Source organism: Salvelinus alpinus, chromosome 6 (genome assembly GCF_045679555.1).
Source record: "Salvelinus alpinus chromosome 6, SLU_Salpinus.1, whole genome shotgun sequence".
Taxonomy (NCBI): domain Eukaryota; kingdom Metazoa; phylum Chordata; class Actinopteri; order Salmoniformes; family Salmonidae; genus Salvelinus; species Salvelinus alpinus.
Window position 1 is genome coordinate 68,283,111 of NC_092091.1, and position 26,529 is coordinate 68,309,639.

General features: G+C 43.4%; 2 protein-coding genes across 2 annotated transcripts in view; one reads left to right on the plus strand and one right to left on the minus strand.

Moving 5' to 3' along the window:
• Positions 1-332: 332 nt before the first annotated feature.
• LOC139579745 (RING finger protein 150-like) lies at positions 333-16,783 on the minus strand. Its single transcript, XM_071408566.1, has 7 exons — positions 16,023-16,783; positions 3,617-3,867; positions 2,032-2,103; positions 1,492-1,574; positions 1,130-1,226; positions 780-1,005; positions 333-400 (listed from the first exon to the last, which is right to left on the minus strand). The coding sequence occupies exons 1-7, from the start codon at positions 16,477-16,479 to the stop codon at positions 333-335; spliced, it is 1,254 nt and encodes a 417-aa protein (XP_071264667.1). The 5' UTR covers positions 16,480-16,783.
• Positions 16,784-24,167: 7,384 nt separating this feature from the next.
• The window catches only part of tbc1d9 (TBC1 domain family, member 9 (with GRAM domain)), a 34,377-nt gene continuing 32,015 nt past the window's right edge, over positions 24,168-26,529 (plus strand). The window contains exon 1 of the mRNA XM_071407541.1: positions 24,168-24,960. Within this exon, the coding sequence (XP_071263642.1) occupies positions 24,840-24,960 (121 nt within the window). The 5' untranslated portion in view covers positions 24,168-24,839. The remainder of the gene's footprint in view (positions 24,961-26,529) is intronic.

Below are 26,529 nucleotides of genomic sequence, written 5' to 3' on the forward strand. Positions count from 1 at the left end.
ACATGTTTGTCCTCTACAAATAGAAGACAAATTGTGCAAGATACTTTTATGTCCGTTATAGATTATGGGGATATTATCTACATGCATGCTACGGCATCAACACTTAAATCGCTGGATGCTACTTATCATTGCACACTTAGGTTTATTGCAGGTGCTAGCTACAGAACTCACCACTGTGTTTTATATCAAAATGTGGGTTGGACTTCGCTGTCCATGAGACGAGAACAACATGCTCTCGTGTTTGTCTATAAGCACTTCTGAATAAACTACCTTATTTATCATCACTCATCAATATTAGAGTTATAATTCCTAAAACCAGGTCTCAACATGGATTACACTTGAGGCCCCTGCGATCTCCACAGAGTTGGGTATGGCTGCCTTTTCCTGTTACGCTCCTTGCCTATGGAATAGCCGGCAGACTAAACTTAAACTTGAGACTCTTGTCTCCCTTGCCCATTTGAAATATATATTGGAGGATTTTTATTTTTGTATTGCTTGTAACTGTTTCGGGTAATGCAAGTTCTTGTGCTGTTAGGGGAATAACCTGTGTAAATGTAATAATCTGCTGCTGTATTTTTTTGTGTTATCTGTGATCGTTTTGTTTGTCTTGTGTAGTTTCTTAATCATTGTACCTAAACTGTATGTGTAACATGTATACGCAGGGCCCAGCTGTAAAAGAGACCTTGCTCTCAGTCTGTGTTCCTTGTTGAAATAAAGGTATAATAATGTGTGTGTGTGTGTGTGTGTGTGCAGGTGCACAGGTGTGTGTCTATACTCACTGCTGGCGATGTGTCGGCTGTCCCCGGCCTGTGGTAGTGTCTCGTGGGCGTCGTGGTAGACCTGAGGCAGCCCTATCGTCCTGTTCATGTCCATTGTGTCCAGCACCACCGAGCTCTCCTCCCCGTTCACCGTGATGTCACGGACCCCTGTGATGGGGTTGGTGGGCGGGCCTCCCACTGACATCTCATAGTCTGGCGGAATGTCATCCCCACAGTCAAAGTTGGGCTGAAATCAATCAATCAAATATAAACAACAACAACAAAAAACTTTCCAAAAATAAAATCTCTTCAGGATCAGGGTTGGGAATGAAAGAGAGATGGATAGATTTTGAAAGACAGAAACTCCTTACTGGTATTCCCAGCGCTTTGAGGATGTTCATTTTACACATGGGACAGGTCCGGTGGTCCAGAAGCCAGGGGTCCACACAGCTTTTATGGAAGATGTGCCTGAGGACAGAGTCACACACACGAACACGCATAGCATTGATGATGTCATCCATAGTAACAGTCTCCTTGGTAACATAGCATCACTCACCATGCTCTACATATGCTCGCAGGTACAGAACAGAATATTATTGTAGCATATTAATGACTACCAATCATTAGCAATAGACCTACTGCAACACATGATCTATCGGAGACAATGATAGTAATGGGTGTCAATGTGTCTGCTCTCTCTAGTTACACTGAAAAATGGGAGAGGCTGTCGTACCTGCACGGCAATATCCTAACAACATCATTCGCTTTATAGACCTCGATGCACACAGCACAGTTGTCAAAGTCAGACTCCGTTTCCTAGAACACCAAACACACAGGAGACATTTGGTTGGTTGTCTAGTCTCGTTTTAATTTCCTGGAAGGTGAATAAAGCGGAGCGGATCAAAAGCCATGCAGCGTGTATAATTAATTAAAATTATAACACACACACACACACACACAGAAAATAAAAATGAGTCAGTCATTATCATTGGGCTGATGGAAGTTCATTATCAAATGCTGCGCTTAGCAGGAGCGTGGGGAAACGGTTCGCTTCGGTTTAAAACCCTACAATCAAGGTCATATCCCTGCTACTTAAATAGGTGGTTTTGGAAACACTTTACTTGAAGAGGGTCTATACATAAGGCATTCATAACACCTTCATGAAACCAGTCATGAAACCTTTACGAGTGTGGCAGTATCATTCATAACAACCTTCGTAACACATTTATCCAACATCATAGAAGAGGTTAGTAAAGCATCCAGCCAGGTCTACCTTGTCTCCTTTCCTGATGGTTCGTACTTGGAGCTTACTGATGGCCTTCTTGGCTGCGTCTCCGAGACGTCTCTGCTCATAGAAGATCAAAGAACAACAAAGAAGGTGGGGGAAAGATAAGCAACCCAACCTGGCAACCCAAAAGAGAGAAAAGAATGTCTGGAATTTCCTATATATCCAATAACCACTGACAAGACAAGGAATGGACACGTTTCAAGGTTAGAGAAAGGGCGTGAGATCCACTGTCCCCATCTGAACCAAGGTGGACCATATTACTGGTTAATAGATCTGAAGGAGCCGTTCTGAGAGGCTGTGTAATGTTTTAACACGGCAGGATGAACAGTCGCTTAGTGATGTTGACATAGCAGCGTCTCTGAGCTGACAGTTAACCACTTGTTGCAGACCAGAGGAGAAAACACAGGCCGAGTCAGGTCATTGAGTTGTGCAAGGTATAAAAAAGGGAAAGAGAGAGAAAAAGAGAGGGAGGGAGAGATAGAGAGCTAAATGCATGAGGGAGGGAGGGAGAGATTGAGTGGATAATAGATAAATACTAAGAGACATTGAGAGAAAGGTAGGCTGCTAACCCTCGCTATCTAGGTCTAGTCTCACTGTGGAAAAGAACTGCATCAGACCAGGCCACTGCCCACAGCTGCTCTCAATCAATCATCAAGGAAAGTCATTGTGACATCAACAGAGAACAGATTTGTGGTTTCAGGCCTGGCAAGTTCTTGTCACCATGGTGCCCATTCCCCTTGACAACCCATGTGGTTGTCTGTAACATTTGTGTCAACATTGGACAATCTTAGAAAAAAGATTTCCAAAAAGTTTATTCAGCTGTCCCCATAGGAAAACCCTTTGAAGAACCCTTTTTGGTTCTATGTAGAACCCTCTGTAGAAAGGGTTCCACATGCAACCCAAAAGGATTTTACCTGGAACCAAAATAATTCTCCCTGCAACCAAAAAGGGTTCTTCAAAGGGTTCTCATATGGGGACAGCCGAAGAACCCTTTAAGGTTCTAGATAGCACCTTTTTTTCTAAGAGTGTGGGCCACGGTGTGTGCATTGACTACACGGTCCAACAGGACTACACGGTTGACGGTCCAACAGGTTTCCGCTAGCAAACCCAGCTGTCGCGCAATTTTTAATTTTGGCCTTCATTTCTGGAAGGAAAAGGCAGGGAAATGTTTGGAGAAGACGAATCACCTCAGAGAAAAGCAACTGCTCTACATATAGATATAGAAAAAGTATGTTCATACTGTGGTAAAACTGCTAGTTTCCGCTGTCATTACGGTCATACCGTACCTGGTTGCGGTCACGAGCGTTGGCATATCTGAACCGCTGTATATAGTAGAAGACAACCTGTGTGTGATCAGAGACAACACACTGAAATACAGTAGGATGACTTTACCAACCATGTCTTTGGTTGTCTTACCAACCATGTCTTATAATCCCTTCAGATGGTTAGTTAAAACGCTACACTCACTACGTGCCTCACATTGATCCGGTACCCGCTGTATATAGCCTCGTTATTGTTATTTGGGGTGTTATTTGGGGGGGGGGTACTGTGTCTGTACAGTGAACCGTACCTGATTGCGGTCGCGAGCGTTGGCGTATCTGAACCGCTGTATGTAGTAGAAGATGAGCCATGCCAGGGAGATGATCATCAGGACGATGAAGGAGATGGAGACGAACACCACCGACGTTCTGCTCACATACTTCTGAAGGTTCCTCGTTCCTATGGTGATGTGCACGGTCACCGTGACGTTGCGTTCTAGTAGAGCGGCGATCTCCCGACCCTTGGGTTCCGGAATCATGATCGCCACGATATCCCCCGTACCTGTTGGAAGAGGAATTTCCAGGTGAACAAAAAGAAGAGCAGTCGTTGGTAAAGTCAATCAAATATCGATTCGGTTTATTAAAAGTTGCAAAAGGGAGACATTTCTAGAACAGAGCAGAGAAAATGTCTAAACGGGCCTCTTGGAGACGGGCACTGTATATTCTAAATCACACAGCACCAGGCTGGTAGGAAGTCAAGACAAACAGGCTGGGACTTTGTCAGCTGCTACAAAATATATCCAACCAACTATTGTAAATATGTTGTAGTTCATTGGAAATAAACTTAATAAAGGATCTGTTGAGACAACCTAAACATCCATATGGGACAATATATTATTTTTGTATGGGACAGAGATCTGCAACATCTGGCTCTGGGACTGCATGTGGCTCTTTGATTGCTCCTTTGTGGCTTCATTTGATCCCATTCATTTGTATGGGATTTGAAACCTCTCTGTGGAGGTATCAGACCCCTATTGTGTATCAGGGTTGAGCTAAACTATAAATAACCTGTACTCACAGAACACTGTCTGTAGAACACAGTGAGTAATTAGCATTAGGCTAGCCTACTGGGAGTTCATTCAGGCAGAGACAGGACGCAGAGCCAACAAAACAAACCCCTGACTCTCCATGTCTGGGTCAGAGCCCTGTGGTCCTGTTAAGAAGGGAGAAAACGTTACAGATTTAGAACAAATCTGTCGAACAGAAATGATTTGTCAGTCACAGAGTAAGGAATCATATTAGCTCTATTCATTAGCTGACATTTCTATCAGCAACGTTTTGAACATTTCATGTCACTGGTGTCACAATACCAGACCGCTTTGATAACACAGTCCAATTGACAATTAGGTCAGGCCCAGCTGCCACTAAAAAGGTTGGATCGGTAACTCATTTAGGGGTCAAACAAAGTACCACACCCCCCCCAGACACTCTACAAGGGAACATAATTTCATAGCAAAGCCATTAGTTCACACCACCAGATAGTCAACAGAGTGGAAAATTGTAACCACCAAGGATATTTTAACACTTTCACAACTGAGTCGAAGGTTGTTGAGTTGGATGTTATCAAGGTCATGGACAACAGAAGTGCCACTTTAACACGTTGTGTTTTAACACTTCAGTTAACTCCTTTCAGAGTTGAAACCAGCAAGTTCTGACAGGGCCTCCCACCAGACATTATTCTCATCCTCACCTCTCATCTAGCCCCTCTCCCTATGGCCTGTGACCTGACACTTCACACAATCCTCAACCGTCACACCAAAAGATACTATAGCTTCGATATCCCCTTTCTTCACACAGAAAATTATAATTACAGTGATAAAATATCCTTCAAGTAGGCTAAGTCCTAAGCTAACCCACTAAATAACACAATCGATTCCCCTCAAGATTTCAAAATGGCCACCATTCACGTTCATAAGAAGCAGGCCAAAAAGCTTCAGCGAGGCAAGACTCCGAGTGCCTTAACTTGCAGCTACAGTATGTACTGCCTACCTGTCTATCGGACATGGACACACTTTAACCACTGACTGAAGCATTGGGAGGTGAGGTGAGAGTGATAGATAGGAAGTATAGCCTATCAGAGGTGTCTGAGTGGTTTAAAATCCCAGACAAGAGATTACATTCCATGGACACTCCATCTGCAGCCACACATTGAGGTGGGATGATGTCTGTGTCGTCAAGGGCCTAAGTGACTCATTAGCCTTTGGAACTCGGTGACATCATTTCCTCTAGGACTCTGCGGCCTTGTTACCGTGGCGTCTGTGCGGAGCCACAGGAACACAGAAGCCCCAGGGTGCTTCACTCCATCTATCAGTAATTTCTAAAGGAGAGGCTCGTTCACTCTGCCACCACCGCCGCCCGGGCAGCCCGCCAGCCACAGGGCATTGTGGGATACCCTCGGCACCCGGCGGAGGTCTGAGAGTGGCCAAGGCCATTATATCACCATACCCTGGGGATGGATAGAGAGAAAGAAAAAAAGAGAGAGGAAAGTTGGCACCTAGCAACACCATATTATCACTGCAGAAGAGACAAAAACAGGTTGGAAAAAGCTGTGACTGAAGAAATAAAAGTAGCTGAAAAACTTTTTGCCCAAGACAGACACAAAGCAAGCAGCAAGGCATTCAAAAATGGATGACTCAGTCAACCCACTCACTAATGAATTCCGGATTAGAAAAGGAACATTGGACTTTACTCCAGAGACTGAAATATATTCACTAACAAATGCAGATTTAAAACCGCCAAAAGATTAGCATACGACACAGTGGGCGCGTCCATAAGGCTAGGAGCTAAGCTTCCCCTAAAGTAAATTGGCAAAATTATATAGCCTAATTATCTTACTCCTGTCGATACAGAAATTCATAAAATAATTCAAAATAAGCTACTACACCAGAAAGCATGATTTGGCCACAGAGGATCATTAGCTTCTTTAAAAACATATAAGCTGTGGATCCTCGTAAAACTGACTATCCTACCGATCCTTGACTTCGGCGATGTAATTTACAAAATAGACTCCAACACTCTACTCAGCAAATTGTATGCAGTCTATCACAGTGCCATCTGTTTTGCCACCAAAGCCCCATATACTACCCACCACTGCGACTTGTATGCTCTCGTTGGCTGGCCCTCGCTTCATATTCGTCGCCAGACCCACTGGCTCCAGGTCATCTATAAGTCTTTGCTAGGTAAAGCTCCGCCTTATCTCAGCTCACTGGTCACCATAGCAGCAGCAACCCAAAGCACGCACTCCTTATCTCAGCTCACTGGTCACCATAGCAGCACCAACCCATAGCACGCGCTCCAGCTGGTATATTTCACCCCCAAAGCCAATTCCTCCTTTGGCCACCTTTCCTTCCAGTTCTCTGCTGCCAATGACTGGAATGAATTTCAAAAATGACTGAAGCTGGAGACTCATATCTCCCTCTCTAACTTTAGGCACCAGCTGTCAGAGCAGCTCACCGATCACTGCACCTGAACATAGCCCATCTGTAAATAGCCCATCCAACTACCCCATCCTCAAACTGTTATTCTTTTTATTTTAATTGCTCCTTTGCACCCCAGTATCTCTACTTGCACATTCATCTTCTGCACATCTATCACTCCAGTGTTTAATTGCTAAATTGTAATTATTGCGCCACTATGGCCTATTTATTGCCTTACCTCACCTCATTTGCACACACTGTATATAGACTTTTCTATTGTGTTATTGACTGTAATGTTTGTTTATTCCATGTGTAACTCTGTGTTGTTGTTTGTGTCGCACTGCTTTGCTTTATCTTGGCCAGGTCGCAGTTGCAAATGAGAACTTGTTCTCAACTGGCCTACCTGGTTAAATAAAGGTGAAATAAATAAAAAAAATGTCATTGCCTACAGTCAGAAGGCACCACAATTTAGGCAGCGCGCCTGGCAAATAGCCACATAGATGATTGTTGAGTTGCGAATGTCAGTGAAAAGTAGAAGCCCAGCCAGGTATATCGCAATATTTCAAAATACAATTGAAGGAAAACATCATTTGGAAAGCAAATGTCTATTGCTGTAAAGAAAAGACAATGAAAATAATAATCTGTCTTTTGGTTATCAAAATTCTCAATTAATTGAGTGAACAGTAAAGCCTATCTTATTAGCACCAGCTAATATATGCGCACTCACATTCCTGGTGAGTGCGCATATTCACTCTTTCATGGTTGGATTAGTGCTACTTGAAAGTCAGTTTTTGGACAATAATTTCCTCCTCCAGGTTAGATGAACGTCATAATTGTGTGTGTCTACACTTCTCATAGGACGATTAGATGGATCAGACAACATGGTTTTAATTGATCTGTTTGTCAGTGTCAGCAGAGTAGGCTACTCTGTAATTTTTGTCGTATTAAAAAAAGATTCTGCTAATGTCTCCAGTCATATAAAGTGTAGTAGAATTGCATGAAATGTGTTCATATAAGGCCATCTGTCTCAGCCTCCAGTAGCTTGTGTCGGGGGGCTAGGGCCAGTCTGTTATCTGTGTTGTGTTATATATATATATATATATCTCTCTCTGCATTTTTCTGGTGAAAATCACGTCAGGTGAACAGGTCAGGGTTCCATAGCTGCAGGCAGAACAGTTGAAACTGGAGTAGCAGAGAGAGAGAGAGAGAGAGAGAGAGAGAGTGTTTCCTCCAATGTGGAGGAGGAAACCCCGTGCACCTGGCTCCCTTGGTTAGCGCGCACTGCGCCCGGCCCACCACAGGAGTCGCTGGTGCGCGATGAGACAAGGATATCCCTACCGGCCAAACCGGTAGCCCGGACTACGCTAGGCCAATTGTGCGTCCTCCCGGTCGACCTCCCGGTCGCGAACCCAGAGTCTCTGGTGGCGCAGCTAGCGCTGCGATGCAGTGCCCTAGACCACTGCGCCACCCGGGAGGCCCCAGGTTCTGGCCTTTCTAGGGAGTTTTTCCTAGCCACCGTGCTTCTACACCTGCATTGCTTGCTGTTTGGGGTTTTAGGCTGAGTTTCTGTACAGCACTTTGAGATATCAGCTGATGTAAGAAGGGCTTTACAAATAAATTTGATTTGATATAGCCTACAGCCATGCATTCAATGATTATGTTATATTATTAGCCTAAATTAAGACTATCCAATCTACTCATCACATTAGGAATAGTAGGCTATTTTACATAAGTCTGCAAATATGATGATGCATGGAATGCTTTATTATAAAGGTGCATTTTTCTGGTGAAAATTTGCTTCCCCAAACTTGAATCTCACACGCCTATGGGATACGGCATGCACGGTATGCTAATTTCCCTTGGCAGAGTTGCATGACTCACATCTGTACAGGTCTAGCTAACAGTGAGAATAGGTAAAAATACAGTGGGTGAAAGAGGGTGGTCAAAGAACAGAGGGAAGAGATGGAGGAGACAGAATACAACTCTTGTTTCTCTGTTCTCTCGGTCGGTCGCCATGGCGCCCAGTTTCATGACGTGGTCCTGGAAATAAACCTCAAGGTGTGTGTGTGTGACGCAGGGACTGATCCCCCATGGATCCCCCAAAGGCGCAATGCATTATTATGCTCATAAATCTCCATATGTAACTAGTTCGTCGTAAGAGACATACAGCCACAGGTTTATGGAGAGAAAGGAGAGCAGATCAATAGATCTACATAATAATAATCTTTACTAGCCCAACTCTTCGTATGGGTCCAAAAGCTGCACTCTTGAAGCTTTTTCTCATAGGCGTATTGTCTTGAAACGGAAGTTAAAGGGCTACTGGCAAAGTGTGCTTTTTTTCGGCTTCAGATTGCCTAATTGTTTCCAAAAAACTAAAACGACTAGACTAAATCTAATAATACACAGCATTCTAATGAAATAAGAGCATCAGGAATGAAGAGCTCTGGAGCCAATGTCCTGGCATAGACGGGGCCTAAATCACATTGTGATGCAACAGTGCACAATGGATAGTAGGCCGGAGGCTACTGTGTTATCCTGCATATAGGGTTTACACACAGCAAAGCACAATGCATTAGGTCCAAGGACGCCACATATAGGCCTATATGCAAACAAGCGCACACACACACACACACAGTTGGCTGAATTAGCAACGAGTGTTGCAGCAGCACCATGGTTTGTTCATACATAACTGTTAAGGGTAGCCACTCCTAATGCAATCAGCGGCACAATCACCGGCAGAAAAACAAGGCTGTGTGTGCACGGTAAACAGATCTCACGGCTGCTAATACTATTACGTTAACACTGAGCCCTACACCCTGACAAACGCTACACAGCTTAAAAAAAAACATCATAGGCTTGCTAACCTAACCAGATACCCCTCAACCGATGTGCATAAATAAACTGCCTGGACATGAGGGCACAATCCAACATGGATGCCAAAAGTTTAGTAGCAACACATGGCCTCAAGGAGTGGATTAACTTCTTCACCTCTATGAGCCTTGATAACAATATGACCATGGTAAAGGAACACACTGACAAAGTTGTACGGTCTGCAGAGCTGCTTTTGCACACTGGCCATGCTTCAGCTGTTAAGTATGAGATCTTAAGTAGGTAGTGCAGAGTAGACTCAAGGTTTTAGCCATCTTTACCATCTGGGTGGGATTTTGGATTACATAGACTGGTCCCTGATCTGTTTGTGCTGTCTTGCCAACTCCTATGGTCATAGTCACGTCAATAACCATAGGAGTTGGCAAGACACTACAAACAGATCTGGGACCAGGCTAGAAATTACAACCCAGATGAAGGAGACAAGAATACTGACACAAAGATATTCCACAAAGGGGCAACACATTTTATCACCACTGTCTGCAAGTAGTTGGCGAATCCATTTCATTTAGAGAGAGAGAAAGAACAAGAAAAACAAAATAGCTGCTTCTAAAAATCAAAGCAGTGTGTAATATCAACCGATGGCCCGACAGAGGCTGAACTGGACCAAAATCTCTCCTCTTTGAGGACACCCATTAGCAAGAATGGTGCATAATAAGCCAAGATGGTGCATAATAAGCCACAATGGTGCATAATAAGGAAAGCCAGGTGGAATAGAGAGCGAGTGAGCAGTTGATTTTTAGAGGAAGGGCGCTAACCTGTTTAGTGCTGCTGAGGATTAGCTTTTGCTAGCAGCCTTGAGGGCAGCATAACCTGCTGTGTAGTGGATAATAGTATTTGGTTAGCTGTAATTAAACAGCACAAATCCTTATTCAATATCAACAGTGTTAGTCTGTCCAGCGAAAATGTGCATAAAAATATAAAATAATTAATACATGTAGCCACCGAAATTTGCATAGCCAAGATGGCCGACAAAACAACTGCCTAAAAAACCATGGTCAGGAAAGAAAAACTGAAAGGATCTGGCAGAGGGAGGGAGCCACGTCATACAGTAATCTAGTGATTAATTCCAGCTCTCAGAAAATGTCCTCCACATGCTCATTGCTTTCCCTCCATATAAAAGCCAGACTGCAAATGGCAAGTCTTTCATAAAGATCAGCCCTGATAGGATTCATACGTGTCCTGTCCACACAGAGGTCTGAGTGTTCTCATACAAAAAGGCCTTGTATGCATTCTTTGTCACAGGTGGGGCCAACCTAATTAAGATGAGAGAGAGAGGGAGAGAGAATGAGATTCTTGGCTCTCGGTTACCCTGGCCGATACAGTCCACTTCTGTTGGCCCACCGAGGACTGTTCTTTCTCTCGCTTTCTTTTAGTCCCCCTTTCCCTCATCATTACTCTCTCTCTCTCCTCCATCTCTGTCTGTTCGTCTCAGGGCTGGGAGTATGAGTCTTAGCAGCCCCAGAAATAGCACAGTCTCCTCTTTTCCGTAGGTACCCAGGGACTGCCGTCCCGCTGTACCCTCTCAGCAGGAAGGGTGTGTGTGTGTGTGTGTGTGTGTGTGGTGTGGCTAGTATCCACATGCTTCCCAGACAAAATAGTTTGGAAGAGTTAGTGCATATATAATGCAGACTTTTTGTGACGTTTTTGTTCACTTCAGTTGTTCAGGCATACAACAATTGTTTTTGAGGCAGGCGGAAGTCAGTAGCCGAAGTCTACGCCCCTTCGTCGGTGATTGGTCAATAATAGGGAATCTTCACTAAAGTCTTTGTTGTCATTCAACGAGAGATGACTCATTTTCATGTAAAAAATAAGAGACAAATACTGCAAACATCTTAGTTAGATGTAAAATTGCGAGACTAAGATCTCCTCAGCAAAAACTTCAAAATTAATAACAGATTTCTTGAGTTATCTTAGATTAATTTGGACTATTTTGAAGAAGTGTATACTGGCTACGGCGTCTCAAAATGGACAAACAATACTATCGCCACTTTTTAACGGAGTATACAAGCACACTTGTTCGGTTCACCTAGCCGAGCTCGGCGCCAGCTGAACTGAAGAATGCTGACGCCTTAACAGACACATCTCTTGGGCCTGTGCCAGCCAAGCAGGGAGGGACCCAATGGGGGTCTCAGAGAGCTCACCAGGGGTGGCCACCCACCCCCCAAACCCCTCTCCTCGGCTGGCCCCATGTGTCTGAAGCATCTGGTAGGGCCTTCCATCATCTCTCCTCACTTCCCCATTAGGAGCCAGCATGCTGGCACACCACTATCCAGTCCAGGTGATGATGCAGATGGGGCTTGGAATCTGTCAGAGACTGCCAGTGAATGTGAACAAAGGGGTTTATATGAATGTAATTACCTGTTGTGATCCACATGGCGTAATCCTCAGTTAAAAGAAGCCAAAACGTCAGCAATGGTAACCATTCCATTGACGCCAACGATCATGGCAACCCGATCACCTGCACAGCTTGGATGCCCATACAGACAGACACCACTCTGTACTGGTTGGAGGAGGTGTGTCAGTGCTTTTGCAGCAGGCTAATGCAGTTTGGCAGCGTGCTAACAGGGTGATGGGCTGACCGGCAGTGCATAACCTATTGTGGGGGAGGGTGCTACATTTTACAGCACGTCGTCAAACCAGTCGCACAGTCAGGTTGTGTTAAGACACAGACATGGTTCGTTTAGTTTCAATCCATTAACATGATCTGTCTCAGTAAACAGAGCTACAGTAAAGACAAAGGAGCATAGCCGAGCTCAAAACGTATGTGGGCAACCACACACACACACACGTCAGAGTCATAGAGTGCATTCGGAAAGTATTCAGACCCCTTGACTTTTTCAAAATTTGTTACATTACAGCCTTATTCTAAAATGTATTAAATATTTTTTTCCCCTCATCAATCTAAACACAATACACCATAACGACAAAGCAAAAACAGGTTTTTAGAATTTTTGCAAATGTATATATATATATAAAAAAACTGAAATTTCACATTTACATAAGTCTTCAGACCCTTTACTCAGTACTTTGTTGAAGAACCTTTGGCAGCGATTACAGCCTCAAGTCTTCTTGGGTATGACGCTACAAGCTTGGCACACCTGTATTTGGGGAGTTTTTCCCCCAATCTTCTCTGCAGATCCTCTCAAGCTCTGTCAGGTTGGATGGGGAGCGTCGCTGCACAGCTATTTTCAGGTCTCTCCAGGGATGTTCGATCAGGTTAAAGTCCGGGCCCTCCTGGCTGGGCCACTCAAGGACATTCAGAGACTTTTCCCGAAGTCACTCCTGCATTGTCTTGACTGTGTGCTTAGGGTCATTGTCCTGATGGAAGGTGAACCTTCACCCCAGGCTGAGGTCCTGAGCGCTCTGGAGCAGGTTTTCATCAAGGATCTCTCTGTACTTTACTCCGTTCGTCTTTGCCTCAAACCTGACGAGTCTCCCAGTCCCTGCCGTTGAAAGACATCCCCACAGCATGATGCTGCCACCACCATGATGCTGCCTCCACCATGCTTCACCGTGGGGATGGTGCCACGTTTCCTCCAGACGTGACGCTTGGCATTCAGGCCAAATAGTTCAATCTTCGTTTCATCAGACCAGAGAACCTTGTCATTTTCCTTTTATTGAGGAGGGGCTTCCGTCTGGCCACTCTACCATAAAGGCTTGATTGGTGGAGTGCTGCAGAGATGGTTGTCCTTCTGGAAGGTTCTCCATCTCCACAGAGGAACTCTAGAGCTCTGTCAAGGCCCTTCTCCCCCGATTGCTCAGTTTGGCTGGGCGGCCAGCTCTAGGAAGTGTCTTAGTGGTTCCAAACTTCTTCCATTTAAAGACTATGGAGGCCACTCTGTTCTTGTGGACCTTCAATGCTGCAGACATTTTTTGGTACCCTTCCCCAGATCTGTGCCTCAACACAATCCTGTCTTGGAGCTCTACGGAAAATTCCTTGGACCTCGTGGCTTGGTTTCTGCTCTGACATACACTGTCAACTGTGGGACATCATATAGACAGGTGTGTGCCTTTCCAAATCATGTCCAATCAATTGAATTTACAACAGGTGGACTCCAATGAAGTTGTAGAAAAAACTCAAGGATGATCAATGGAAACAGGATGCACCTGAGCTCAATTGAGTCTCATAGCAAAGGGCCTGAATACTTATCTTATTAAGGTGTTTTTTTTATTTGTAATAAATTGGCAAAAAAAATCTAAAAACCCATTTTCACTTTGTCATTATGGGGTATTGTGTGTAGATTGCTCAGGAAAACAAAATATTTTATACATTTTAGAATAAGGCTGTAATGTAGTAAAATGTGGAAATAGACAAGGGGTCTGAATACTTTCCAAGGTACTGTATATGAAGACTAGACTGCATGTGAAAAGATAAGGAATGTGGAGAGAAGGTATGGATCGTGGATGATCAGGGATAGAGAGGAGAGGAGGAGGGTGTTTTGTGTAGGACTCATAAGATGCCCGAACCCTATGTTTCTCCTAAGACCTTTTTCTTTGCACCGATGGTGCAAGTGTACAGAGTGGCCAGAGCCCACCACCACCAAACTGTCACTTGCAGAGCTAGAGGGGCCTACCCAGCCTAGATATTGAAAGAGAGCGGTCTACAGTGGAAACTTGGCAGCCAGTTAACACCAGTTTTGTCTATTAAAGCCTTCTCTGCTAGCTCCAGTATTGGACCCGGACCAGACGGAAACACCTTCGACTGAGGGATAACATACCCAACTGATTAAAATGTCCATTGGATGTGCTTGGGGGGACTCAGATATTCCCAAGGACAGACTCTCCAAGCTGGCTCATCTTAAACATGTCCACCCACCACTACGCTGTGATAGTTAAATTAAAAGCACGCCACGAAATCAGATGTCTAAGAAAAGTTGTCATAGTAACTGCCGCTTTCCGTAGATGTTCAAGCCAAGGCTAAACAGAGATAACTCAATTAGTACATTTGAATTAGCCTGTCGACCCCATTACTACACTAAGTGTATTTATGGTATTTCAGTGTCACCGTTGAATTGGATAGGTTTTATGAACGCAAACAAACGCTCTTCTACGTGCACACACACACTAAGTTGACAGAAGCTGTACCAATATGGATTGCCATTTGGATCTCTTGCAAAGCAGGAATCAGTTTTACAACCCAAAAATTGAAATAATTTTGGGATGAAATCGTAACTGTGCTAAATCCTTCTTCCATTAATATTTATGTCCACCTAAAACTAAAATCCTCCTACTTCCTGCCCCCTCTGCTCCTCTTTGTCCTTGATTCTTTCCTACATGGCTCAGGGTGAGAGCAGGAGACAGGCTCTAAATTGTTTAAAAAAAAATCTGTCTCTTCATCTCCCTTCATCTGCACTGATTGGAACATACTTGACAAGTGAAAACAATAATGGTGGAAGCTCATCATGAGGCTGGCTTTCACCTGGAAAGTTGTCAGTGCTGAAGAAGAACAGGGAGCGAGGTGAGGTCAGATTTTGATGCGGTAAAGAATGAGCCGGAGAGAGAAATTACAGGAGAACTCTTTAGCTTACACAACAGCCTCAGCCTGGTCTGAGCCAGTACCATGCCAACCCCTGACTCAACATTTGGCCCAGTTCAGAATCAGAATCAGCAAGAATTAGATATGCATTACAATTAGATATTGGCTAAACTGTATAGGGAATGTGTAGGATATCAGAGCCTGACTGATGATCTATCCCAATGCAGTCAGGGAAACATGCATCAATAGTCTATACGAGCTGGGTGGATACAACTCCCAGAGTGTCATGGCGAGTTCATGCATGAGCTATGCAGCATAATATCAACATATATATTTTACACAAGGGGCCCATTCCCTTAAAAAGATCCTTAATCTAGTTTTGTGGAGAAAAGTTGTTCATTGATAATCCTCACACAGCTAGGAGGAATGAGGAGTGATGCCGGTTCACTGTTGAATTATAAACTAATACATTATCAGTTCACCAAACAGTTGTCTCGACAGACAATGATACATCAAAATGGTTTAGGGTTTGAGGACTGCATTGAGCTTACATACTGTTATGATTTGCACTTGTAGGCACAACTGGCAGCAAATGGACAATGTGCTTCTTTGTTGATTAGTGCAATATATAATAGTGAGTTTGACAGTTTTGAGCTTGTAGCTTACTGACATGAATGCCTTGCCAGTCTTCAACAGCCTAAAACAATGTGTGCCATTGCCATAACGACATGATAAGAGGGCAGAGCACTTGTAAACTGTCACCAAGTCACAACAGTGACAAGTACAGTGTATCTCATACAAGTGATGCAGTGCATCGCATACAGTCATGTAAGCTTGATGAGTATGATGCATTGCTCCCCCGAAAGTGTAGTTTACCTTGATGAGGCATTGTTATGGTATCGTTGACATTAGTGGAGCCCACGTTATAAATTATGACTGCAGAAGCGTTGTGGAGTGCAGCGACGTTGCGAATTTTATCTCTGAATGTACAATTCCCTGCAGCTATCAACGCCATCCAAGCATTGTTTTGATAAGGCAGGGGATACTTAGCGTTGGGGTCGCAAGCTTGTCTCTCTTGCAAAAGCAAAGGCATCAACACTTGCCCTCTTGCTTCTTTCTTGGGGGAGTGCTCGCCATATCTTCCACACTCAGTCTTCTCTGTTTTGATTTCTGAAGTCACGGGATCCACATAAGTAATGTTGACAAACGCGGTGTACCATTCTTCTTTCTCCGCCACCGTAAAGTCCAGGCACAGAAAATGCACGAAGCAAAAGGATAGCAGCCATGTTGAGAACGCTAGACTGCGGCAGGCTTGGATGAGGGACGTTGCCATGTTCAGTCCGAGGATATAGCGAGCGTTTCCCTCTCCTCCAAACCTAAAAGCTGCCTCTCGCTGGTAGCCTCCCCACCTTTCCAAGCTCGACGACTACGATTTCGGACTACCCTGAAGATGAAATACTTGAAAAGTGATGCAGCAAACCAACTGATTAAAGGTAGTTTCTGGTTGTTGACAGAAATGTTTTTAAACAGTTGGTTGTAGTCGTGCTTCTCCACCCTGCCTACTGCTACCTAAGCGACTGGCCTGTAATGTTGTTGTCAGTCAGCTGTGCGCGCTGGACAAGCTTTCTTAACATGTGACCTGGGCGGGGATCACGAAGATAGTCGAACCTGTCCCCCATAATACAGGGTAGTGTTCGCCTGTACAGGGATCGGCAATAGGCGTCCGCGAATTATTGATTTTCGCCCACCAAAGTTGTTAGTAAAAAAAAGCAAATATATACACTACAGGTCAAACGTTTTAGAATACCTACTCATTCAAGGGTTTTTCTTTATTTTGACTATTTTCTACATTGTAGAATAATAGGGAAGACATCAAAATGAAATACACATATGGAATCATGTAGTAACCAAAAAAGTGTTAAACAAATCAAAATATATTTTATATTTGAGATTCTTTAAATAGCCACCCTTTGCCTTGATGACAGCTTTGCACATGATATGTGTATATATATATATATATATATATATATATATACTTTATTATGGGAGGTTTTAGCAATGGTAAAATAATGTAAAATCATCAGGAATTCAGCCAAACTGTAATTTAATGTAGAACATATCTTCCCAAGTATTCCAACAAATAAAAAAAATGTGTTGCTTGCAATATGTAATCACAATATTTATCCAGCAGAGGGCAATATTGTTTACTTGATTACAGGTCACAGCCCCCCCCCCCCCCCCTCCACACACACACACACAATTTACATTGGGGGTTTCGAATTACAGGTTAATATTGTCAAGACACATTGCAGAAAAATAATATGACCATAGCCGTGGGTCTGTGACCTGTAATCAAGTAAACATTGCCCTCTGCTGGGTAAATATTGTGATTACATTCTGTACATTTTTGTACAGTAATAAGGTGACAGGTTGTTGCATTTCCACAGCACAGCCTGGGGAAGGGAGATTTCACTGGAAATAACAAGGCCATGTCTCCATCTAATCACTTTCCTTACCATTTTGAAGTAGGAAACCAAAAGTATTTTATGCCATTGCCACCACATATGAAATGACAAAATCGATTCCATTTGATCTGCATTTGCCAAGGCGTAAAACTATTGACGTAATAATTTTGGAGTCAATTCAATCAAACTCACAGTGCAGTATTTGCACAAGACTGTATGAATTTGTCCCTCAGTCAGTGGTCAGGTGCCTTGTTAATAGTAAACAAATTGTGAAATATATATCTCTTGCAGTAGCTGACAGCTAGCTGACATTCATTATGTTGGTATCAGAGACATGGGGGAAGTTTAAGGAAATGACTCAGAACACAGAATGACACAGAACACATCAACAACAGCACAGTTTCTGTTTGAGCCATCTCATTATACTTTGTGGTGGTTACAGCACCTACACATAATAACCCCATAATGTCAAAGTGGAATTATATATTTATTTTTTCTACAAATCAATTAAATATGAAAATCTGAAATGTCTTGAGTCAATAAGTATTCAACCCCTTTGTTATGGCAAGCCTAAATAAGTTCAGGAGTAAGAATGTGCTTAAGTCACAGAATACAGTAGGTTGCATGGACTCACTATGTGCAATAATAGTGTTTAATACTGTAGTGGGCTAAATCAGGGTCACAGTGATTATTGGTAGTCTTAAACAAATCTACATTGAAACAAAGTATATACCTCACACACATGGTTATGGGCTTAAAAAAAAGTCACCTATACCATGTCTGATATAGAGTTGATGTATTACATTTTGATTTTGCATCCCAATATTACACTTTATATACATCACAAAAGACTGAAATATAACAAAACTGTTTGACAGAAACATTGTAATTTGTCTGTTTTAAAAATATATATTTATTAATAAAACTATGAATAATATTAATAACATTCCACCCATGAGGCCAAATAGGGTGCTTTGGTCATTGACTGCAGGAAATGGCTACAATGATTTTTGAATGCCTACCTCGTACCCCACACACAATTATCTGTAACGTCCCTAAGTCGAACAGTGAATTTCAAACAGCGCATGCACGCTGACACGGTCGCCAGTTGTACAGTGTTTCCTCCGGCACATTGCTCCTGCTGGCTTCCGGGTTAAGCGAGCAGTGTGTCAAGAAGTAGTGCGGCTTGGCAGGGTCATGTTTCGGTGGATGCATGTCTCTCCACATTAGCCTCTCCCGAGTCCGTACGGGAGTTGCAGCGATGGGACAAGACTGTAACTACCAATTGGGTATCATGAAAAAAGGGTAAAAACTTTATAAATAAAGCTAAGCACAGACTAAATCCTAGAGGAAAGCCTGGTTCAGTCTGCTTTCCAACAGACACTGGGAGACAAATTCACCTTTTGTCACGTGTGCTCCCTCTCCGGCCTCTAGGTCACCAGGCTGCTCGTTATGTCGCACACCTGCCACCGTCGTTACGCGCACCTGCGCATCGTCAGACTCATCTGGACTCCATCACTTCCCTATATATGTCACTCCCTTTGGTTCCTTCCCCAGGCGTCATTGTTTATTTTTCTTGTTTTGTATTATGTGCCGTTTATTTTACTAAAACACTCACTCCCTGAACTTGCTTCCCGACTCTCAGCGCACATTGTTACAGAATGACGCCTCACCTAAGGGAAGCGGGAATGACTTTGTGTCCGGGAGCTGCTACAGGCTTGCATGCCTCAGACAGATCGCCAGGCTCCCCGGCCTTCGCGGGTTCGTCAGGCTCTCAAGCCTCAGCTGGATCGCCAGTCTCCCCTGCTACAGCCGGCCCGTCGGTCTTTCATGTCTTCACCGGATCGCCAGGCTCCCCTGCTTCCACCGGCTCGTCAGGCTCTCATGCCTCAGCTGAATCGCCAGGCTCCCCTGCTTCCACCGGCTCGTCAGGCTCTCATGCCTCAGCTGGATCGCCAGGTTCCCGCGCCTCAGCAGAGGTGATCGGTCCGCTCCTGATCCCGAGATCGTCCCTTTGGTCGGCGTCTTGCGGCTGGAAGGGGGTACTGCCATGTGTGCTTCCTCTCCGGCCTCTAGGTCACCAGGCTGCTCGTTATAGTGCACACCTGTCACCATCGTTATGCGTACCTGCGTGTCGTCAGACTCATCTGGACTCCATCACTTCCCTGAATGTCACTCTCTTTGGTTCCTTCTCCAGGCGTCAATGTTTCTGTTTCATGTCTGTGTGCTGTTAATGTTTCTTGTTTTGTATTATGTTCCCTTTATTTTCTTAACACTCACTCCCTGAACTTGCTTCCCGACTCTCAGCGCACATTGTTACACCTTTCAGCAGGACAATAAAATAAAACACAAGGCCAAATATACGCTAAAGTTGCTTACCAAGACAATATTGTATGTTCCTGAGTTTTGACTTAAATCTACTTGACAGCGCTTGAAGAAATGGGATTTCAATAAAAAAATTGTACAATCCAGGGGTGCAAAGCTCTGACTTACCAAGAAATATGCACAGCTGTAATCACTGTCAAAGTGTATTCTAACATGTATTAACTCAGGGGTGTGAATACTTACACTACTGTTCAAAAGTTTGGGGTCACTTTGAAATGTCCTTGTTTTTGAAAGAAAAACATTTTTTTTTGTCCATTAAAATAACATCAAATTGATCAGAAATACAGTGGCGACATTGTTAATGTTGTAAATTACTATTGTAGCTGGAAATGGCTGATTTTTTTATGGAATATCTACATAGGCGTACAGAGGCCCATTATCAGCAACCATCACTCCTGTGTTCCAATGGCACGTTGTGTTAGCTAATCCAAGTTTATCATTTTAAAAGACTAATTGATCATTAGAAAACCCGTTTGCAATTATGTTAGCCAGCTGAAAACTGTTGTGCTGGTTAAAGAAGCAATAAAACTGGCCTTCTTTAGACTAGTTGAGTATCTGGAGCATCAGCATTTGTGGGTTTGATTACAGGCTCAAAATGGCCAGAAACAAATAACTTTCTTCTGAAAATTGTCAGTCTATTCTTGTTCTGAGAAATGAAGGTGAGAAATTGCCAAGAAACTGAAGATCTCGTACAACGCTGTGTACTACTCCCTTCACAGAACAGCGCAAACTGGTTCTAACCAGAATAGAAAGAGGAGTGGGAGGCTCCGGTGCACAACTGAGCAAGAGAACAAGTACATTAGAGTGTCTAGTCTGAGAAACAGATGCCTCACAAGTCCTCAACTGGCAGCTTCATTAAATAGTACCCGCAAAACACCAGTCTCAACGTCAACAGTGAGGTGTTGAGGTGACTCCGGGATGCTGGCCTTCTAGGCAGAGTTCCTCTGTCCAGTGTCTGTGTTCTTTTGCCCATCTTAATCTTTTATTTTTATTGGCCAGTCTGAGATAGGGCTTTTTCTTTGCAACTTTACCTAGAAGGTCAGGAATTTTAATTAGGAATTTTCTATTACGGTATCTTTACTTTTACAGAATTATGACAATTGGATACCTTTTCCACCACTGGTTAGAGGTAATAATACAGACAACAGCAATAACACAATCTTCAAACAGGCCGACTGTTCTCTTTCTTCAAGGCTTCACTATCGACCCGTTTGATCTGCATGTGGTCTTCTCCATTTCTCAAAAGCCCCCTTCATTCCTTGAATGTGGAATGAATCTGTCAATAACCAATAATAAACTGCCATTTTTTATTTAGGTTCCCTACACCCAGTGGTGGAAAAAGTAGCAGTTGTCAGACTTAAGTAAAAGTATAGATACCTTAATTTAATAGAATGTTCCTCAACTAAAAGTGAAAGTCACCCAGTAAAATACTACTTGAGTAAAAGTCTAAAAGTATTTGGTTCTGAATATACTTAAGTATCAAAGTAAATGTAATTGCTAAAATATACTTAAACATCAAAAGTCAAAGTCAAAGTATAAATCATTTCAAATTCATTATATTACGCAAAACAGGTGGCACCATTTTCTTGTTTTGAAAATGTACGGATAGCCAGAGGTGGATGACCACGCATTCTTTTGATAAGTGCGTGAATTGGACAATTTTCCTGTTCTGCTAAGCATCCAAAATGTAACGAGTACTTTTGGGTGTCAGGGGAAATTAATGGGGGAAAAAGTACATTATTTTCTTTAGGAATGTAGTGAAGTAAAAGTGAAAGTTGTCAAAAAGATAAATAGTAAAGTAAAGTACAGATACCCCAAAAATCTACTTAAGTAGTACTTTAAAGAATTTGTACTTAAGTACTTTACACCACTGCCTATACCCTAGAAATAGCCTAAATATGACATACACTAACTATGCTATTCTGGGGTGCCCAGGTAGCCTAGCAGTTAAGAGTGTGGGGCCAGTAACCGAATGGTCTCTGGTTTGGATCCCGAGTCGGCAAGATGGAAAAATCTGGTCTTTTGCCCTTGAGCAAGGCAGTTAAACAACAACTGCGCCGATGACATTGAATAAGGCAGCGCCTTGCACCTCTCTGATTCAGAGGGGTTGGGTGAAATGCGGAAGACACATTTTGGTTGAATGCATTCAGCTGTGCAGCTGACTAGGTATCCCCCTTTCCTTATTCAGTTATATACTGGGGAAATCCTTACTTTAGGTGTTTTCTCCTTCAAGGAGTGTTTACCGTAGCACCGCTGTATTGATTTCGGGGTTTTGGCAGCTCACAACAGAACAGGGGCAGGAAAAGCAACATTTCCTTAGAATGGGAACCCTTGTTTCAGTTCTGCTTCCGTTTTTTTTAAGGGAAGGACTGCTTCTAAAATGGGGATGTGAGGATGTGTCAGATGCAAAGCTATGGAACAGATAGTTCTGTTTTGGTTCTGTGATGGTAAGAGAAGGCAGGGAGGAAGGCCCTACTGCCAAGCGGAAAGCAGCTCTCCACGATCAACTCAACCATGAAGGGTTTAACTCGACTGGGACTGAGAGCGAAGCTTGAAAGCCTCAATCCCTGATGTCTGCCTGACAGTAAAAAAGCATTGAAGAAATCCCCATCTCTGTCAGGAGAGCTTGTCTCAGTAGGAAATGGAAGTCTAAGCCATTTAAACTGACAACTATTTCAGTAATGGGATTAAAACATCTAACTAACTGGTTGGATTAGTTTAGAAAAATGTGTTATTTATTTTTGTGTAGCATAACATTTAATGAACTCTACACATAAACCCAATCCAATTATGAATTAATTTGCCCCTCTGCCCACTAAATGGCAGAAAGGTAAGCCTCACTTGAATCCTGCCCTAGATTTAAGGTGCTTTTGAGTGACAGAAGAAAAGTTGAGGCTAGAAACACAAAAAGTTTTGTAGATGAAACAGGGTGAAACTTAGAGGGACTTTTCGATCTAGTGGAAGAGTGTAAAAGGTATCTTTAAGAAAGAAAAGAGAACAGAGTAAACTTCAGTTGGAAATGAGATCTTGTGAACTCAATTACACGTATTTAGGGGGTCCCTTTGAGTCGGCATTATGTCAGTGGGTTTGTTTGTTAGTCCTAAATGTCAAGTTTCCATCCCCCACATCTGTGGTTGAAACTGCTCCTCCAGACTATGTACACAAACACTGACTGAACAGAGCCCCTAACATAGCCCCACTGTGGTTACTGGTGAATAGGTGGAGGGTAAAAAAATTGTGCACTATGCACATCTGCTTGTCCCTACCTTCGGCCTCAGTCTAAACCGACAAAAACAAAAAACAGAAAACGTAGCGACATCGGTCTCGTCTCTGCAGCGCCGAAACCCTTTTACTTAATGTGGTCTGTCGAGGGAAAGTCGAGCAACCTCAGACAAGGTCTCCCACGCGTCGATGGAAGCTGTGAAACCTTAAAGTGCAGTCAGTTTAGCAAAGCTAGACCCACACACATAGATATAAAAAAAGCACAGTTAAGTACAGGCCTTTAGCAGACCATGGACCACATACTGTAGACAGAGAGACGTTGTGGAATATAAACCATTTCTATCTCCATCAAATCCCACATATTTACCCAACATGTTGACACACAAACATTTGTTGACTCATGTCTGACAGGTTTGTGGGTGTGTGGTGTTGAAGGAACTGATGTTTGAAACTGGATAGGATTTTTGTGTACCTTTTCAGCCCTCTAACTGGGAATTTACAAATTCAACGTTTTCATTCTTAAACACCCCCTTCTCAAGTTTTTAAGAAATCCCAAATGTGTGTGGCATGTCATTGTAAAACCCACTGGACATAGGTGTAAGTTATGGCAATTGTATTTGCTTATAATATTGCTTTGATTGTATTTGCATTAAAGAATAAAGTACAGATGAAGGAAACCATTACAATTGATCCACTAATTGGTACCAGGTGGCAAAAACAACAAATGCAAAACAGCAAGAGCCAGCAGTGACAGCTTTGCGCCTGAAGACAGCTTCGACACCTGATATTTGTAAACAGTAGCCAAGTCATATCGATGAACAACTTTAGTCATTTGAATTCATACTTTATTACCACGTAGGGCCTAGGCTATAATTATGCAACCACCTCCCACAAAGTTGACGTAGTGATGTGGCCACTCTATGACGCGTGTTGTTGATACCGAGCTGTGCCGTAGCGGCGCTAGAGAGTGGGTTGTATTAAATGACATTGTTGTTCGATGTGGAGGCAGGCAGCATACATATATGTTGGATAGTAGGTTGTAAATAGCCTAATGGATATAACGTGCTTGTGGGCACATTATTTTGCGTCCAACCATCGCTCATTCTGAAATATCTGACGACCGATGAACGAGGACTCGTCCGCGGCATCGATATCCACCTGACAGCGGTTACAACACAGATGATAAACAACAAAGACCGAACCGAAGTGTCGCTCTCAGATCCATCCCTACCGAAATCTGTCAGATTCGGTTGTTTTAATGCGAAAACCGCTTTATTGTGCCACCTAGTAATTGAGTTCCACTGAATGTATTGCACACCTTTTTTTTTGCATATTTGGCGTGCACGGCTGGAATCCAATCACCTCTCACGCAGCCGTGAATGGAAGTTTGGAGAGTGTATTTTATTTTTGCGTGTTTTTAGCGAATAAATAGGGCCTTCATGCTGTCATAGTTCTATACCTACCCTGTAACCAAGTTGTCCTTGTCCAATTGTACGTGTTATTCGGTGGACCTGCATCGAACCTCAGCCACTGGACAGACCGAACCAGCATTCCAGTTCATTTGACAGGCACCGCCTGAATCAGCTGGATTTGATGTGCTTTTAGAATCAACAAGACGAAGATGTGGGTGCACCCTGAAGAGGTGTTGCAAGCGGGTGCGTTGTGGATAACCGAGCGAGCAAATCCCTATTTCATCCTCCAGAAACGCAAGGGCCACGGGGACGGCGGAGGAGGACTAGCGGGTGAGATACATATAACTGTCTCTCTCTCCGTCTCTAAATCATGGATTATTGTAGCCAAGCATAGCTCAACTCCACGAATGTTCTATCGTCGAGTTCAGATATACTTGGCTAGGATTATTTAACGCTATTACAGCTGTGATGCAAGCAGTGCCAAACCAAATGATTGTCCCCTGGCCGGGTCTCTCGCTTGGTTTGGGAGATTATTCATGCCTCACAGATGTTTAGTGATGGAGAGAAGATTGCATGCGTAGTGAGGGATAGAGGTCAGGTCACTCGGGTATCAAAGGGGTGACAATGGCATGAGGGGATGTAGACCGGTATGAATGAATAGACACGTGACCCTAATAGCCCCTACTACTATATTTTATTTATTTAACTAGGCATGTCAGTTAATAACAAATTCTTATTTTACAATGATGGCCAAACCCTCCCCTAACCCGGATGACGCTGGGCCAATTGCGCGCCACCCTATGGGACTCCCGATCACAGCCGGTTGTGATACAGCCCGGGATCGAATTGAGATGCAGTGCCTTAGGCCGCTGTGCCACTCGGGAGCTACTATAACTAGACAAATGCAGGTGTGATTTTATCTGAATGATTTTATCTGAATGTTTTAGGCTCAGAATAGTCATAGGGCCATTGTTGTATATTTATGGACCACCCCCCACAGAACTACATGGAGTTGTACCCTTATGGAGTTAGTGGGCATTCAGCAGCTAATGTACCCTATTGATCAGCATCCCAAGATCTGGGCTATTTATGTAGGCCTTTGTACTTTAGGTGATCCTGGAAAATTGTAACTAATATTGTTGCAAAGAGTAAGCCTTCTATATACCCTTTAAACCATTAAGAAAACAAGGAAAGAAATGCATAGATTTGTTAAATAGATAATCATTGACTGTGCTTAGTTCACTCCAATTGTAATCTCATTAGGCTACTAGCTAGCTAACATAAGGCTGGACACATCTCCCCTGACAGGGAAGACATATTCCAGCACTTGCGTCTGTTAAAAGGCTCCAATAAATGGAAATGAACATGTGATTGATTAGAGCCCAGCACGCCCAGGGAATGTTAAAATGGCTGGTGATGTGTCATTCCCCGTACTGAATTTTGAATGCCACTGAGACAACCCATACACAGGGAGACATGCAGAGCAAAGGCACACTCTTTCTTCCCGGCAGGAGTAGTACATGCTGAATCATCTCTCCCTCTCCTTTCTCTACTCCTCTCCTCTATTCCTCTTCTACTTCACTCACTCATCCAAATTAGTCCACAGTCACTAGGAGGACTGCTACATCAGGGAGGAGCAATAATTTTAAGGACCATAGGTCCTGTGTCTGCATCTAAAATGGTGCACTATTTCCTATGTAGTAGGAAATGTAGTCCTATGTAGTCAAAGAGAGTTGGACTGTGTACTGCTGTCCTCAGTGTTAGCCAGCCAGTAATGAATATGACAAGGGGAGACAAAATGGCCTGCAAGTATCTCACTTCATTGGTCAGCAACAAGACATTTCGCTGACATTTTACTGATGGACGGAGCCGTTATTTTTCCCGCATGCCAGCGACTGA

Bases quoted from the DNA above. Each gene is read 5' to 3' on its own strand.
- LOC139579745 (XM_071408566.1), bottom strand. From the start codon at position 16,479: ATGGCAACGTCCCTCATCCAAGCCTGCCGCAGTCTAGCGTTCTCAACA. The intron at 1,575-2,031 runs GTAGACCTGGCT...TTGGTGTTCTAG, and splicing joins CCATCAGGAAAGGAGACAAG to GAAACGGAGTCTGACTTTGA. The intron at 1,006-1,129 runs GTAAGGAGTTTC...GATTGATTTCAG, and splicing joins TCAAAGCGCTGGGAATACCA to CCCAACTTTGACTGTGGGGA.